Raw genomic sequence first — 17,355 nt, forward strand, 5'->3', positions numbered from 1 at the left:
TTTGAAGGGTGGAGTTGACCATAAACCAAGCAGATTTTAAACCGCTTGGGGTGATGGGGGAGAATTTGGTTTTGCTTTTTTAAAATACAGTAGGTGATTTCTCTCTGGGTGGGCAGCTCTGCCTCCCGGTGACCTGTGCTTATGAGACCTGTGCTTATAAGGTGCGAGGCTGAAGCCCTGGTCTGGTTTTCCAAGATATATGTGGATGAAGGTATTTAGGGATTTTTAAGCCAGGATTTTCAAGTCCATGGGGTTTAGGTACCAAGTGCTCATCAATGCAGAGAGGGAATAGATATCCGAGTGTCTTCAGCAGCTCTGGAAAGCTCTGTCTCTGTGGCAGCCCATTTTAGACCGGATGGCAAAGAGAGGGGGAGAGAGAGCCTTGCCTGGATACTGTGTAGAGCCTGGAGCGAGATGCTGCACCATGGCGGATGCGCAGAGGCTGCCCTGGTACCCTCAATGAGGCTCACGTTTGTTCACCCCCTGGCTGGACTTTCTGGTGGGTCTCGCTGCCCCAGGAGGGGTGCTGCGTATGAGTGGGAGGCCTCTGAGAAAAAATCAGGAGCAGCCCCCTGCCCTTAGGAAAATGACCCCCTTCCTGGTGCCTGGGACGAGCCGCCCTGTTTGCTTGCCCTGCCATGCATCAATGCTCCCCAGTGTTTGGGGTGAGCTGGCCCAGGTCCATGAAGCAGTATGGCCGTGTCCATGCAGGGGTCTGCCTGCGATAACCCGCCCTCTCCCTGGGGGTAGATTAAGTGGGAAAAGTGTTGGGTTGAGGAGGTTAAACTGCTCGAGGCTGAGCAAAGCAGTGAGCCCCCTTGGCAAGAGACTCATCCCATCCATGTCGCACGCCCTGGTGAGGGCGGGATGCATTGGCGCTGGAGGTGCAAGTGCAGAGGGATACCATACCTGACATCCCATTTACGGGGCATTCCAAATTTGTGGGTATCCAAAGGCAGGTGAGATGAATCCTGCCCAGGGGGACTGTTTCCAAAAAGTCAGCATCCTTGTTTGCGCAGCATTACTTGAATGGATGTAGACCAGAAGACTAGAGACAGGTCTAGCTTAATTCAACAGCAGCCCACGTGATCTATGCAGCACTTTAATCTATTCCCTGTGCACGCAATCCGAGATCTTTTGAAACAAAGAAAGCTGCTTCTGAAGCAATTGCTTTCAAAAACCTCCATTAAAAATTCACTGCTAATTGCACATAATTAAGAGAGATGATTGGAGGAACGGGTGCAAGATCCACTGGAATTGCTAGCAGTCTGTTGCTGTCCTGAATCTTTCAGTCATTTTAAAATCAAATGTGTAACTCTCTTTGATGTAAACTGGTTGAGAGGATACTATAGGTAGAACTGTTGGCAAAGGGAGGTTTACTTTTTTGGTTTGAGATTTTTACAGCTCGGCAAGTAAACAACTGAAATGTGCTTTTTCTGTTTGATCTACTAATTGCAGTTTTCAGGCCCTTGCAATTAGGTGACTGAAAGAGCAGTAAGGCCAGGGCAGATTTCTACACACAGCTATTATTAGGAAAAGCATTGATAGTGTAGAGGTAAATAATTGGTGTGGAAGATAATGAATACTTACTACATACAATAGACAATATATACTACATATATTTTATATATTTTATAAGTATTAGACATCTGCATTTCTTTGGAGGGTATACGTGGTTTTTAGGTAGGCATATCCTTGTTTATTTGGACATATGTCTGCATACACAATCAGATTCACACTCAGAGTGTCAGTACTTCAGTACTTTTTATGTTTTAAAAACTGTTAATGTATGACACATCCTCTAGGATGGAGCTTGACAGTAATAATTGTGTGGTTGGCTTGACAGTGCTTGATAAAATCATGAGAATGGAGGAGAGTAAGATGCTTAGGCAATGCTTAAGTTAATCTCATGCCTTCCCAGCAAGCCAAGCAGCGTGGTAAGGAGCTATTCCCAAAAGAGGAAGGAAAAGATGCGGTTCAAGATGGAAAGCGTCCTGCTGTCTCTTCTTTTCTGGTACAAAGGTATGCACTTTGCCACCTGAGAGGCACTTTTAGATGTCCCTCTTTGTATTTCTTGTCATCCATGCTTTTTTCTTCTGCCAGGGGCTGTGGGGTACAGAGCAAGCTCTTCTCTACGTTCTCATGGAAGCATAATAATACAGGGAAAGGCAAAATTGTGGAGGAGATGTGTAATTTATGTACATGAGTGAGCAGCGTTCTTCCAGCTCTATGAATATTCAGTAGTAAAACTCTGTTTCACAAAATAATTGCAGTGTAAAAAAATTGCCATATAATTTGTCAAAATATGAATTTGCAAAGAAAATTGTAGTGCAGCTGAGCCAGTGAGTAAATAATAATGCTGATTTGAAAAATGAGGTACAGTATAACATGAAAGACTGGTCCTTCATTAATCAAACTCTTGATTAATCAAAAACTGATCATTTTCTCTAGCAGCAAGACATTGCTGATGGAGATCTGCCTTTTTTTAAAGGCTCTTTCAGGTATTTTGGTCTGGAAAAGACTTCCAAAGGCACTTTAAGAACAAAAAGCAATCAGAAGTCAAGAAAATGGGAAAAGTATTTATCAGTTTTGAGGCTTTCTCAAATTTACTTTTCAGAAAAGTAGCAATGATAGCAGGTAAGCGAGAGCTAGAAGAAGCCAGAAAATTCAGGGTCATGGTTTCCTTCCATTTTAATTAACCCAGCTGTGGAATGAGGAGATCATTTTCTGGGTTGTGTTTGAACTTTTGGCTTCATTGAAGCCAATGGCAAAGCTGCTATTATCTTAAACAAGTCTGAGGTTGCTCTTGCTAAGTGCTGGGCAGTATCTACCAATATTAATGTGTGAACAGAGTATGATCTGTCAGAGTGTGGGACAGATTTATCAGACAGTCCAGCTTTTCCCCCATGGATGTTGAATTCTCGGTGTTTTGCTTTGTCTAGTTTTTTCTATCCTGCTCTGTTTCCATTGAATATTTTGGTCTACCAAATTTCATGGATAGGAAAGTGTTCCTCAACTAGCCATGCCTTCATTTCATCCTGTTATGCTTGGCTGTACCCCGCTCTGTCTAATTAATAGGTCTTCTTTTTAATCTTTCAGCAAATATTTGTGCGTTCTCCTCATACCTTATCTCTTTGCTCTCTGTTGTTTCATGTGGGAAGGCTACTGGTGCCTGAGCTTCTTGGAAGGCTGTTTTTACCCGGACTCCAGCATTTTTTTCCCGATGGGTGGCATAACTGCAATTAGTCCTTGGAATGAGTTCATACCTTGCTCTGAATCCCAGACACAGCTTGCTTTTAATAGACACCCACACATCAGGATATTTTCGGAGAGCCTGCAGTGAAAAATTACTTGCAGGATCACTTTCCAGGCATCACTCCTTCGATATTTAATTTATTTTCTTAATTTACTGGTTTTCTTAACGTACTCTTTTTCTGTGCTATATGGCCCAAGCGTCCTCTTCTGGATAAAGAGCGAGCAGCGACCCTTTGCCCAGGTCCCCCTCACACTCCTGCTTCTCCCACCACGGAGAAGGTCCCGCTAGGTCAGTCCGTCGAGCCACGTGCACTGATGCCATGATAAGCTCCTTAGCTTATTTTCTCCGGCAGAGCAAGTGGCTTAGAGGAGCACCCCCAGCCCCCGCGCCTTGGCTGGGCTCGTGTTTGCCGGGGACACCACCGCAGCAGCAGCAGCAGCATATGGTGCAGCAGGCAGGCTCCTGCGACGAGAGCCGCAGCAGCTGCCGGGCCCCCTCCATATGGTGAGGGGGAGCACCCCGAGCCCTGGATTGACATGAATATGCTTTTAGCACATTGAATGTGACATGCCTGCGCCGCATTACTCCATCCGTGCTTACTACACATCAGGGAATAAGCACATCTCAGCAGTTTAAGAGAGTGGATTTCTTTCTTTTTTCCCTTCTGTTTTTTGCAGCTTTGAAAAAAAACCAAAATCAAAGGCCCAAACCCGCCTTCAGATCACAGTAAATAACATCTTTAGTGCCGCCCTTTGGCATATTCGATACATCTAATGAAATTACTATGCAAGCAATGTTCTGCATAGCTCTAAGCAGGAAGGAACAAACATGTCAATAAGATCAGAAATTGCCAAAGATTTTCAAAGGAACACTTTGGAAAAAAAGATAATTATACGTCTCTTAAGAAGAAAAGTGGAAAAGGTTGATTTTTTCAAATTATTTACGTTTTTTTCAAATATTTTAACAACATAAAAAAATTTTGTAGAAACATTATGGAGACAGCAGGCGTAAAAGAGAAATGAATATGAATTAAATAGGTATAATTGTCATTATTTAAATATGTTTTTTATCACTTTCAGATAAATACCAGTAAATATTAAATGAGACACAATACAAATGAATGAAAATGGAAACCAAATAAAAATCATTCAAACAAAAAAAATGAAGTGGAAACGAAAATAATAAAACCATGAAAAATTCCCGCAAAATGAATGAGGAAAACAGCAGCCGTGTTGAAGCACGAGAGAGGAGCTTAGCACGAAGTATGAGCCCTTCTCCCCTCCGTGGGCTGATGCTGGTGCTGGTCCCCTTGCCTTCAGTCTCTGCCTCTGACCGTGCCCGTCAGTGACCAGCAGAGATGAGTCCTCGCAGGCTGATGTGTGCCGGGGCGGTGGTGCCCTCCTGGGGGCTGCCAGGTGCTTAGGGACACGGGGTAGTGGTGGTCTTGGTAGTGTTAGGCTTATGGTTGGACTCGATGATCTTAAAGGTCTTTTCCAACCGATACGATTCTGTGATTCTGTGATTCTGTAATATCATCTGCAGGGGAAACAGGCTGAGCATTTGGCCCTCTGCAGCTTTAGGTGGTGAGAGCCCCTGGATGAATGCCCTGCTTTCACCAGGCCAGCCTGGCTCCCAAAATCTTTTGGCGGACACAGATCTGCACATGCCTTGGGGGTCTCTGCATGCCAGCATAGCTCCCAAGGACCACTTAAAGCCTGCACTCTTTAGAAATAAAGGCACTGTTTGCATGACACGGTCACCGTGGAGCCTGCTTAGCATGGCCACGGAAAAAGCCCTGGGGGAAAACAACAAAAGCAACCATGAAGCGACTGGGCGAGGGGGCTATGCCTGCCGAGGGGGCCTGAGTGCTGGCCACGGCTGCAGCAGGGGTCCCTCGGGCCATCATCACCGGCACAGGGGCAAGGAGAGATGGGGAAAACACCATGTGCGACGGTGGCCTGGGATGTGGCAGCTTCCCCAAATGCACCTTGCTACTGAGGCTGGTGCAGCCTGATGTGAGTCACCTCACTTGCCTGGCACGATTTCCAGGGCTGGGATGTAAAAATAGCCTAGGTTAATAATATAGCAACCCACAAACCAGCACCCGAAGGGCACAGACGTACCGCAATGCTTTTTTCAGTGTCTCGACCCTCTGTGTTGCTTACAGACCGCCTCACCTAACTCTGCTTCCTGATGCTCTCTAAAGTGGTGCTCAAGGAAAACAGGGACTTGCAATGGTGTGCCTTGCAGAAAACGTGATAAAACCGGTGCCATTCATTCCAGTCACCTCTTTCATTTCTGTGACAGCTTTTCTGGGGCTCCAGTCACATTTTTCTGTTTTTTAAGCTGTTTTCCTTTCCTCTGCCCCATGGCCCACACATGCAGAAAGGAAGCAGGTGACTAGCTATGCAGCAGGAGCCACCATGCTGGGAAAGCACTGCATCACAGAGGGAGTGCTCTCCACTGGGAGAAGCAGGCAGAAAATAATTTTGCTCATCTCTCTGAGCTCTGTTAAACTGAGATGTTGCTTGCAGAGATGAGAGGCAAAATTAACTATTGTCCAGCTGAAGCTTCTAGGCCACCTAAATCGTGAAGTCAATAAACAAAGTCATTAACATTTTCCATATACTTTGCCTGCAATGATCAGGTTTATGTGAACTTATTTTGGTAAATCGAGTGATTGACATTTATTCTGTGTTATATTTTATTTCTCTGTTTTATTTTATCATGTACTTTCTCATGCTTGTACATCTGTCATTAATTCTAGCCACTCTAAAAAAAGATGGCTTGCTGTCGTGGCTCTGTGGTCAGGGTATTCAATATGATTTCTCAGAGCTGACCTTATCAAAATGTGCCCAGCCTTTGGCGGTGTTACTTCTGCCCACACTTACCTTCCTCCCTTCTTTCTCCTGTTTAACCACGTTCATAATGACCACAAACTTTCTGAGACACGGAGTTACCTGTTCCTGTCATTAAAATGCCAGCAGCCGAGCCTCTTTGCTACTGCTTGCCCCTTCCTTGCCCCAGGTAGCCCAAGTTGTGGCTGCTGCTTTATCCCACCTCCACCTCAGGAAACCCTTGTCCTCCCCATCCCGGCATCCCAGGACTGCCTCTGCCAGCTCTTTTCTTTGTCCCCCAAACCTGGGGCAGTCTCTGGGGTTTCTCTCCCCTCCATCCTGCCCAGCGGTGGGTGCCAAGCAGTGCCGCCCTGGGGTCCGTGCTCCAGCCCAGCCCCACTGGGATGGGTGCTCCCGCACAAAATCATCCCCTGGTGCTTGCCCAAGCCCCAGTCGCCAAATCCTGTGCTACAGGGTGGCATTTGTGCACGGCAGTGCATTGGACGTGCCACGCTGCAGGGCGGGATGGAGGGACGGGAAAGGCACATGCCCTATCTCCCTGTGTCACAAACACGCACAGATAAGAATTTATTTCACTGAACTGATGGTTTGCTGAATGTCCTGGGGCACTGCAGGGGCTGTAAATAGGGCTCCTTCCTTTTTAATGTTTCGGGGTTTTTTTCAGTCCTGTACTTTTAACACAACAGCCCCCGGCGGCCATGCAGGACTTATGACTCTCCCACGAATTGCAACAATTTGTTCTGTCTGACCTACAATTACCAATTATCTTTGTAACCTTCCTTGAAGGCAAACACGCTCACTATAAAAGGACGCTGGCCATCACATTTTTAGACTATTGGCAGCCAGCTTTCCTCTTCATTTCCTTTGTAGGACAGGGCCCGTCACAGCTGTAAACACACCAATATATCAATTACTACTTTTTCCGGCCGACTGTAGGCAAGGGCATCTTTTCCTCTCCTTTCCTCTCCCGATGCCGGGGGTTATCAGGCCATGCTGCCCAGGCGGGAAGTTTGGCCCATCCGCTGCTGTGCTTACCCCAAGCCAAGCCTGCCGCTCCCCTGTGCCGCAGGCTGCGGCTGCTGGCAGTCAGACGGCTGAGCTGCTCATCGGAGTGAGCCCTTAGCAGTTAACCTTTACAGCTCAAAAAGGCAAAGCTGACCTCCTGTTTGAGATGCCAGCGAGCCATGTGGCGAGGGCTGGAGGCCCCCAGCCCACCGGGGACAGCCAGAGGGGCAGCACGCCGGCACCCATGCCCTGGCACTGCCTTTCTACCCCTGTGTGTCGCAGGGCTGACCCAATAACACATTGTATTGAAAGAATGGCTTTTGTGCTTGAAATTCACACCCTTGCTTGATTTGCAGTGATGTCCCCTGGCTGACAAGCCTAAAAACCCTCAAAGCTGCTCTTGTAGCCCCGGAGCAGGCATCGCTGGCTGGGTGCAGCCACCCAAGCAACGCCGGGCAAGCCAGGTAGGAGGGTTTATTCCTGGTGGTTGAGTAGGTGCTACCGTACACCCACCCACCTGAAAACTATTCCTTTTTTTTCTGTTGTTTCACTCACAGCCATTGGGTTTCCAGCTGCATCTGTCAATGAAGGTGCCAAATTTCGATCTTGGCTCTCAAATACCCAGGCAGGGACTCAGGAGGTCTGCTGAAGGGCTCAGCATGGACCCAAGCAATACCCCTACATCAGCCTGGTAATTCACGTCTCCTTTCCCCACTGCAGGCACACGGTGCACAAGAGTAGGCTTCACCACAATACAGTCTTCCTCATGCTGGGCAAATGTACCTGACACGCATGTAAATGGGCTGCTGGTGTGCACTGGAAAAGAGAAACATTTTATTCCTATACAAAGTATATTCATTTGCTAGTTTGTTTACCAGGTTTCTCTGTAGCCCCTAAAGTCCCCCTGCAGCACCCTGGGTGCTGCAGGGGAGCCAAGGCAAGTACTTATGCAGAGAAGTGCAGGCACCTTTGCTTTCACCTCTGCGTGGCTCCACTTACTTATCAGGTCATTGCCAGGCCAAAGTGCATTTAACTGCTGGGAGAAAACCACGTAAATGACCCACAAAAGGTTTTCCACAAAAATCAGTCTTCCAAAGGCGAAAATAAAGAGGTTAAGAAACACGTAGCGAGCACATATCTCTAAATGAAACTTGAACACCTGCAGACTGGAGGAGCTGAGGCTGCAGCCCCATGAGCTCAGACCTGGGCGGTGGGGACGCACGGCAGGCTGCGCTGGCTGGGGAGCCAGGCTCCCACATCGCAGGGTAATGAAGCTAGTCCCTGCAGCCAGTGCTCCCGGAGCAGGGCACCCGTCCTGCTGGGAAAGGCTACCAGGGCATGGGCTGGAGGGGCAGGAGAGGCTCCCGCCGGCCCGGCTCCCATGCCCCCGCTGCCAGTGCCGCTCCAGCATCGGCATCAAACAGAGCATCAAGTGGGCAGGAGACGCGCTGCATTGCTTTTATTGGCAAAGGCAGTACCGTTTTGATAGTTGATAATGCCTTGGTTTGTAGCGTATCGATCTGATGACAGGCAGCACTAACTTAAACCACCCTCATGCCGTGCGGCACAGCACGGAGGTGGCAATGCACGGCGTGGCCCTGGGCTTGCACCTCTGCCTTGGTTTTCTTGTTGCACAAGAAGTCACGGGACTTGGCTGGCCAACATCTGTGCTGGGAAAGGTGGAGCATGGTGTTGCGCGTGGCCCCCAGCCTACATTTTCCAAGAGGCCAGACCCGGAGACGTGCACCCATGTTTTCATGCTGAGCTTGATGGGGTCTGGGTGCCCCCCTGCCTCCCTCTTGGGCCTGACTAAAAGCCACATCTTTTTATTGTAGACTGACGTTTACTTCTTCTTCCAGGGCCAATGCCTTGGGTTAATGCGGTGAGTTCCTGATGCCAGAAATGCTCCCCTGGGACACTGAAGCAAAGGAGACCATCTCTGCATTAAAGAAAGGATTTTTTAAAAAAATTTCTTTATCATTTTGTTCTTTGCTGGGGTCTTTCTTTCAGACTCTTGATACATTCAGGCTCAGTGTCACACCCAAGGAGCAGTTGCATTTCAGTAATAAACAGAGCTTTGTATATAGTTTATATTTCAGCTGATTATAATTGCACAGTGTTTGTGAGTCTTTTGAGATGAAACTTGCTATAGAAATGTGGGATGTAAATTCCCAGCATTAGTTGGAGCTTCCTAGGCTCAGCAAAGTGACAGTGTGTGAATGAATAAATCATAACTAGATTTCAGTGAATAATTCAGAGTCTAATTCATTTGGTGAAAAGATCCTCTTTTCCTATTCACAAAACCTCTGTTTGGAGATGGCGGGTTTCTCATGGCTCCTGTATGCAAGTTTTTACCTCCTCAATAGCTTGGTCCTTAGCGGCTTGCAGATTCCCTACTGGTATTGAAAAGATGATGTTTGACATTTGACTTGTGTTGATGAGTTATCAGCAGTCACGGGACTATTTTTTTAAAAATTATTTTATTTTCATAGTTGTCTGGGCACTATTCTGCCAGTCCAACTGCTATTAACATAGTCTGCTTTGAACTTCACTGGGAAGCGGAGCGGGAGAGCCCTTTTGGCAAGGAAAGGGCTCATAAAAAAGCCATTGCTCAGTGACAGGCAGGAGATAAAACAGGTCAGATGTTACAAAAATAGCAGCTCTTCCTCTACGGCCACAACTGGTTTTCTCTGAGTAAGAAAAAAAGGGAGTATGTAAGATGGATTGGGAAGACCTATTTACATTTCCTTTTCCTCCATCCTGACCAGAGGGAGTGACCTCAGGCCAGGCACCTTGTGGGGTGCCCCATCTCCTCCGAAAGCACCAGGGATTTGCGGTGGCACCAGGCTGGGATTTCACCCTTGGGGTTCATCAGCTCACATGTTTTAAGGGCAAAATGGGAAAGGGAAGCTGTGGGGCAGGAAGACGGCAAAAAAGGATAGGGGTGAAATTAGCTGTAAAGCGGAGGCTGGGGGGGCTTGCATGGGTTTGTTTCAGGCGTATCTGATCAGAAGGAGGAGATGCCAAAGGCATTGAAAAGAAAACGCAGTGGGGGAGTAGCACCGGCACGGGCACACGCAGTGCCCTGTTCCTGCCCACGTCCTCTTGCTTTCCCTGGCAGTCAGCTTGGGGAAATGCAGTGGATTTGTCAGTCCTTCCTCGATTTATTTGTCCCCAGCTCGGGAATAAATGCTCATTGTATTTCCTGATGTTTGCTTGCAGCATCTTTGTTTCTGATCTCTCTCTCTTCTTCCCTCCATGCCCGCTGCCCCAGCTGTGCTGGCCCTCTCCCCGGGAGAGGTAAGTCCCTCCGGCTCGTTTGGCTGCCAGGTAAATGCTGGGGGCCCGACACTGCCCGGCTCCGGCGCCTCAGGGCAGAAGGAGGCATGGCACCCGGGCCTCCAAGCCCAGGCACGTGCTCTGACCTCTGAATCCAAGGGGGAGTCATCCCACGTTTTGTGCCAGGCTGGCACGAAGAAAGGGGCTCAGAGAAGGTGCAGCAGCCTGGGCAGGCGTGAGTGTTTAAGCCTCAGGACTCGGATTTAGCCTCGTGTCACTACTGTCAATGACTATGTGATTTATTATTGGTTTTTTACCTTCCCTTTAGGATGAGAGACTGGAGCTGTGGCACAGCAAGGCTTGCAAATGCGATTGCCAAGGAGGTCCTAATTTGGTGTGGTCCAGCAGGACTAACAGCTTAGAGTGCATGCCAGGTAATGGGCCACTGTGCTTTTAGCCATGTTTGTCTGGTGATCTTCAGCAGCTTCCCCCGTTGCACCCTGCATTGCAGAGGTGGCACGTTATGGTGGTACTTGTTCCAAACCCAGCTCCTGGTGGGGCCGGGGAAGCTGCACCGGTGGGAGGTGCGGGGTGACCCTGCACCGTCGGGCAGAGGGGCAGCAGCAGCGGGGGCCGTGCCTGGGCCTCGGGAGGTGACCCAGGGTGGCCCAGGCTGACTGGTGCCAGCAGGCAATTGCCTGCCCTGTCCCTACAGCCCCCAGCGCTGGTGCTCCCAGAAAGCGCCTGGGGCAGCTACCGCTGTGTGCAGGATTTGCTGTGGGAAACCTTTTGTACAACCTAGGCGGATTCTCCCTTGCTGCAGTTTAGCCTGTGACATCTTCTCCTCTCCCCAGGGGTCAAAGAAAACAGTTTACTCTTTCTTTGCAGCGTATTTTTAAACAGTAAAATACCACAATCGTGTTTCATTTCTCTGGGCTGCCCCAGCCCAGCTCCTTCAGCCGTTCCTCACGGATTATGTTTTATAGGTTTCTGATCAAGCTCTTCCCTTGTTATTCTCTGCAACTGCCACATTTTCCCTGACGTGGCACCCCAGCAAGGCTTTACTGGTGCCCAGCTGATCCTCAGGTTTAGCTCATGTGTCCCACAGAAGCTGTACTCTTGTTCAGGCCTCTGTCACACAGATGTTCAAAGGTGTTCATCCCTCTGGGGCTGGGTGCTGCAAGTGATGCCTGCCTCTTGCCTGCTAGCGTGCCCGCTAGCAACCACCTCTTCCCAGCTCCTGCAAGAGTCTGTGCAACAACTTGAGGTGTGTTTTGCTGCTCCTGGGTTCCCCAGGGGAGATACTTGGGGAAAACAGTCACCCCAGTGCTCAGCATTTGGTATGGCTGCCCTGAAGGAGGCGGAGGTTAAATGAGTTGCCCTGGAAGAGCTCTGAGTGGAAGCCAGGATGGGCTAGAAAGCAAATAAAAATGTGCATTGACAAGAAGATGTGACACCATTGACAAATCTTGCAGGCATATGCAAACAGAAATGAGAGGGGGAATAAACGCCAGGCATTTCTATCCCACACTTGTGTTGGACCTGAAGGTTTGCCTCCCGTGGCACAAGGCAGCTGACAAGCACAGAGGCTTTCCAGTCATCCTTGCTGGGCCGTCTGCTTCTCCCGAGCTCTCCCTCCTTGCACCCTGCTCCTGTGGAGGCCATGCCCACCTGGGGCTCGCCCAGCTTGAGCATTGCCCACAGGCTTCTTCCCTGCCCAGAGAAACTGCAAGGAGAGGATTCATCTGCCATGCATGGGTGGTGTCTCACCCCAGGGCAGAGTGGTCCCAGACATCCCCAGTAAAGGGTCATGGCTCCTCAGGCTCTGTTCTTCCAGTTTCTGCAGCCTGTATCTCCACACGGCTGCCTGCTGGGGCAGCTATGAAGAGGAAGAAGGCATTTGCTGGAGACAGCCCCTGTGATGCAGAAGAATCACTTATAGGAGCTCCAGAAATGACACTTTATATCTCTTGTTCTGAGGGTTTCCTCCAGTCTCTTATGAAAGAAACCCATACGCACTACCCCAAACGTGAGTCTGAGCTGGCATGGCCCTGCCCGAGCTCACCGCTGCCTTTCAAAGGGCTGGCCACCACAACTCTTTTTTGTCACAGCATCATCACGAAGCCCACCTGTGATAGGCAGGTCCCTGCAGTCCTTGCATCCTTGTCTGAGTCTCTCTGCATTTGGATCATTTGGACATCCTCCACCTGTAACTGTATCCCTTTGCATGGAGCTGCAGTAAAGCATATTTTGGACAAATGGAGATTACTGCACACTCCAGGTCGCCATGTAGGATCCCCCTGCTTCCTGCAGGCCTGGTGTCATGTGCAAGGAGCAGCATCGGCACGCTCACACGCACCACAGAGCCTCGTGGCAATGCTGAATCGCAGCCGGCCCAGCAGAGATCCCTGACCAACCCCTTGGGAAGTCCTTCTCACAGTGGCTCCCTACCTGCACCTACGCCTGGCATGCCAGCCTGGTCCTACTGCATGTTTTCTTGCTGTTTAACCTTAACAGCGTACAATTCTCCAGCTGAAGCCTTGCTACAGCTTGGTACCACCCTGCTATCGCTTGCACCAAGGAATCATAGAATCACAGCATGGTTTGGGTTGGAAGGGACCTTTGAAGATCATCTAGTCCAACTCCCCTGCCATGGGCAAGGACATCTTTCACTAGACCAGGTTGCTGAAAGCCCTGTCCAACCTGACCTTGAACACTTCCAATGATGGGGCATCCACAACTTCTCTGGGAAACCTGCTCCAGTGGCTCACCACCCTCATCGTAAAAAATTTCTTCCTTATGTCCAATCTAAACTTACCCTTTTTCAGTTTAAAACCATTGCCCCTTGAAAGGGAAAGGAAGGAAGGGAGACACGGCAGGTTTGGTTGACCCATCCATGGCTGAGGGACACGTGTGTGAGAGGAGCGGCTCTGGGTTTCCTGGCCAGGCCAGGCCAGGTGTGAGGGGTGCTCTCGCGCATTAGCATTATGTGGCTGAGTAATGAAGGCATCCTCCTTGACTAATGAAGGCTGTTCTCCTGAATAATGAATCTCCCAGCTGTCTCTCTCCCCAGGCTGGGGGGCTTTGCACTCTCCACACCCAGCCCAGCCCAGCCACAGCGGTGTGCCCCGGCGTCCCTACTGCCTGGGGACGGTTTGCAGAGCAGCCGTGCTGAGGTGTGGCAGAGCTGTGGCATGGCACAACCTCTGCATGAGTTTTCTCCAGGTCAGCAGTAACGGCATTAAATGGCTTAGCCGGTTTGGCCAGGCGGGAACCAGGCATCAGTTTCGCGGGTCCCTGCGTGCGGCGCAGCCGGACGCGCCAGAAGGTGACCTGCTAATTGCATTACGGTTGTGCGATCTGCGGATTAGTGTTGCTAAAAGTAAAGTTACGTGGTGTTTGAGATGAGCCTGCTGAGTAGTAAACACGCAGGGCCACCCCAGCCCGGCCTCCCTCTTGCACAAGGGGAGCAAGGGTTTTTAACGCGGTGGAAAAGCATGATGTTTCCGTGCCTGGAGGAAGGCGGGACAGCGGCTATGTGTTTTCATGGAGAAAAACATGTTAATGAGGTACCAACTGAGCAAGATACGTTAATGAGATATTGATGCATACGATATTGACCTAGTGAAGCTTGCTAATGAGACATCGACCGCGCTGCCACAGTGCTGGGGCGTTGCACCAGGGAGGCCGTGGTCACGCCGGGCCCTGGGCACCTGCTGATGCTCCCCACGTGTCGGTCATTTTTAACATGAGGCATCATGCTGGTCGGTCAGCCATGGCTAAGGTGAGGAAACGTCCTACCCACGAGGGAAGCTGCGCAGAGCTTTGCTTGCTCCTTTATTGCCGAAACTCATGAAACGGACTACGCTAAACTGGAAAATGTGACAGAGTCACCCTTGGGGGACCACACATGCTCCACAGGCTGCAAAATTAGAAAAATGCTGCCCATGCTATAGATGTTTGCCCAGGCAATTCCCATCTGACACTTGTGAGCACCTCCTTTATGTGTATCTAGATACATAGTGATAACCTGCTCGCATAAAAAATGATCATAACAACAAAAAAAACCCCAAATAGGTCCAGGCAGCATGCAGGCACTCTGCATGGCAGCATCACCAAGGGCTTGCCTTCCAGAGCACTGTGTGGTGACCCACCTCAGAAAGTTTTAATGATGAATGAGTATTTCTGCCTGTATTCTAGTGGTTTTGCAGCCAGCGGGAGTCTTGCTGAACTTCTCGCTATTGCAGAAGACAGCTGTGGGGTCAGGTTTGGTAGCCTGAAGATCTGAAGGCAAAAACTCAGATGTCGATCCCTGAGCCTTTGGCAGAGCCAAGCATTACAGCACACTGGCACCAGAGTACACACAGGTTTTCCACAAGACAAGACCATCTCCAGATAGAAAGATAGTCCCCGTAGCAGAAAATGCTGAAGATCTGAGGGTGCTCATGGAGGGATGATCAGAGCAGGCTCAGCAATTTTGCCATCCAGTCATAGCCATAAATCAAGACAGTGAGTGGAGGAGCAGAAGGAGATAAAGTCCAGCAAGAAAAGCCATGCCAGGCATTTCTCAAGGACCAGGCAGAGGCTGACAGCCTGGAGGCTGGATCCAGCTCGATGGATCCAGTCCGGATCTGCTTCCACATGCTTGCAAGAAGGAGATTCGGATTGCAACATCTGAATAAAACCTTCCCCCAAAATGATGGAGGCAGCACAGGTTTAGGAAGTTTGAGAGAGAGAGGAGTCAGAAATTCATACAAGACGAGTTAGAAATGAAGACCCCCATGGCCCCTGGGCAGCAAATACTGCAGGGGTTGTGGTCCGGGTTTAAGAGCACCCCCAGCATCCTGGCCAGGGAGGACAGGGAGCAGCGACAGCACAGAGGGTGTTGGCAACAAGCATGCAAACGCAACCAGAAAACACGGCCAGCCACGTGTGGCCTTACGGTAGCATGCTTTTTCCCTTGTTCTGCAGAGTGCCCCTACCACAAGCCCCTGGGCTTCGAGTCCGGCGCCGTCACCCCCGACCAGATAAGCTGCTCCAACCCTGAGCAGTACACGGGCTGGTACTCCTCCTGGACGGCCAACAAGGCCCGCCTCAACGGCCAAGGCTTCGGGTGAGTCCAAAAATTCCTGCCGGAAGAGTCCCGTGGGCAGGGGGGTGTGGGGGGCTGGGGTACCCCTGGCAGCGTGGCGGCAGGGGGGGCTGCCCGGGAGGGCAGGGGTGGAGGACGTAGCGGGGCCGGCGGTGTCCCCCCAGGTGCGCGTGGCTCTCCAAGTACCAGGACAACGGGCAGTGGCTGCAGATCGACCTGAAGGAGGTGAAGGTGATCTCGGGGATCCTCACGCAAGGGCGCTGCGATGCCGATGAGTGGATGACCAAGTACAGCGTGCAGTACCGCACCGACGAAAACCTCAACTGGGTTTACTACAAGGATCAGACCGGGAACAACCGGGTCAGTGGACTTTATGCTTCGGCCATTGGTGGAGTGGGGGGCACATTTGGTGACACAAAAGCATCGGGTCTCAGCAGGGAGGTGCCCCAAGAGGGGCTCCTGTGGGAGCAGCAGGGTGGATGGGGCCTGGCACTCACCCCACGTCCAGGGGCAGCATGGAGAGGGGTGTCCCCCCGCCGTGGTAAGAGCAAGTGCCACGCTGACCAACTGCAGAAGAACAAAATACATTTTTTGCTAATGATGATGGCGGAGTCTAGACTAACTCAGCAGGACGGAGGCATTAGCTGGCATCGCAGGGGAAGTGGCACCTCCATGATAAAACCCCTTCCTCGGCCAGGGCTGCACTATGCCAGGTGTACTTGGGCACTGCAAAATAAGGGCTCCTTCTTTTGCTGTAAGTCCAGGGCTAGTGCACAATAACAATGCAGAAAAACCCCTGAGACAAAATCTGCAACTATTTAAGTCACAACCCACCGAACCGTTCGCTGCTGCACTTAGTGGTTGGTTTGAAGTGAAATATTGGACAGGGGACTCTACAGGGGTGCCTGTGGTCCCTGTGCAGCCCAGGTGGGCTAGGGGATGCCATGGCTGCTGCCTCCCAGGCATCGTCAGTGTCCATCTGTGGGGATGGCCCCATCCCAGCATAGGAGGCTCTGGTGGCTTCACTAAAGCACTGGTTTCTGCAGCCCTGGGGAGATGCTGAGCTTTCCCAAAAAAAAACAGGTCATGGCAGCCGAAGACATGGCAGTGTGGCCAAGCAGAGGGGAAGGGCCCCCAAATACATTTTTTTGTCTGTATCAGCATGTCTGGGAGCCTGGCTCATGAACTGCAAACAGCCAAGGTCAGCCATGCTTACTCCGAACACATGGTGCCTTGCCTTGCTGCCAGAAGATGCATGAGAGAGAATGGGGCGAGATTAAGTCTAGCCTAACCAGAAAAAGTGGAGGAACAGTGGGTGGAAAGTGACTTACTCAGAAAACCCAGCCAGTGTGACAAAAATTGTCTGTGTCTGGCTATTTTTAAAGTCTTTTATTTTGGGGGTGGGGAAGAGGGACACTCCTCCTCTGCTCTGCACAGGCACCCCAAACTCATGGGGCAGCATTTTCAGCCCCCTAACTGTCCGCCAAACCTCTCTCCCCAGGTTTTCTACGGCAACTCGGACCGCTCGTCCTCGGTGCAAAACCTGCTGCGGCCGCCCATCGTGGCCCGCTACATCCGCCTCATCCCGCTGGGCTGGCATGTGCGCATTGCCATCCGCATGGAGCTCCTCGAGTGCCTGGGCAAGTGCGGCTGAGCGCCCACCTGCCCCACGCTGTCTCCTGGGGTGGATGTGTAGGCGTCCACCTGTGCAGTCGCCCCACCTCGCCACCGATGCTGGCTGCGGCCGCGGTCCTGCGGTGTAAATGCCCAGCCCGCAAAGGGAAGGGCTATCTTGAATAAAACGTTGCTTCGCACCACGCCTGGTGATAAAGCTACACCCTGCTGTGAAGCTGATAGGTGTCTAT

The 17,355-nt window shown here is 50.6% G+C and overlaps 1 protein-coding gene across 2 annotated transcripts; it reads left to right on the forward strand.

Annotated features, from left to right (window-relative positions):
• Positions 1–1,892: 1,892 nt before the first annotated feature.
• Positions 1,893–17,144, forward strand: RS1 (retinoschisin 1). Of its 2 annotated transcripts, none has more exons than XM_072852652.1 (6): positions 1,893–2,021; positions 10,384–10,419; positions 10,727–10,832; positions 15,370–15,511; positions 15,655–15,850; positions 16,992–17,144. In XM_072852652.1, the coding sequence occupies exons 1-6, from the start codon at positions 1,893–1,895 to the stop codon at positions 17,142–17,144; spliced, it is 762 nt and encodes a 253-aa protein (XP_072708753.1). The 2 variants fall into 2 exon arrangements, with proteins under 2 accessions (XP_072708753.1, XP_072708761.1); XM_072852660.1 differs by having other exon boundaries at positions 1,971–2,022; positions 10,394–10,419.
• Positions 17,145–17,355: the final 211 nt, after the last annotated feature.

The sequence above is a fragment of the Ciconia boyciana genome, chromosome 1 (assembly GCF_034638445.1).
Source record: "Ciconia boyciana chromosome 1, ASM3463844v1, whole genome shotgun sequence".
Taxonomy (NCBI): domain Eukaryota; kingdom Metazoa; phylum Chordata; class Aves; order Ciconiiformes; family Ciconiidae; genus Ciconia; species Ciconia boyciana.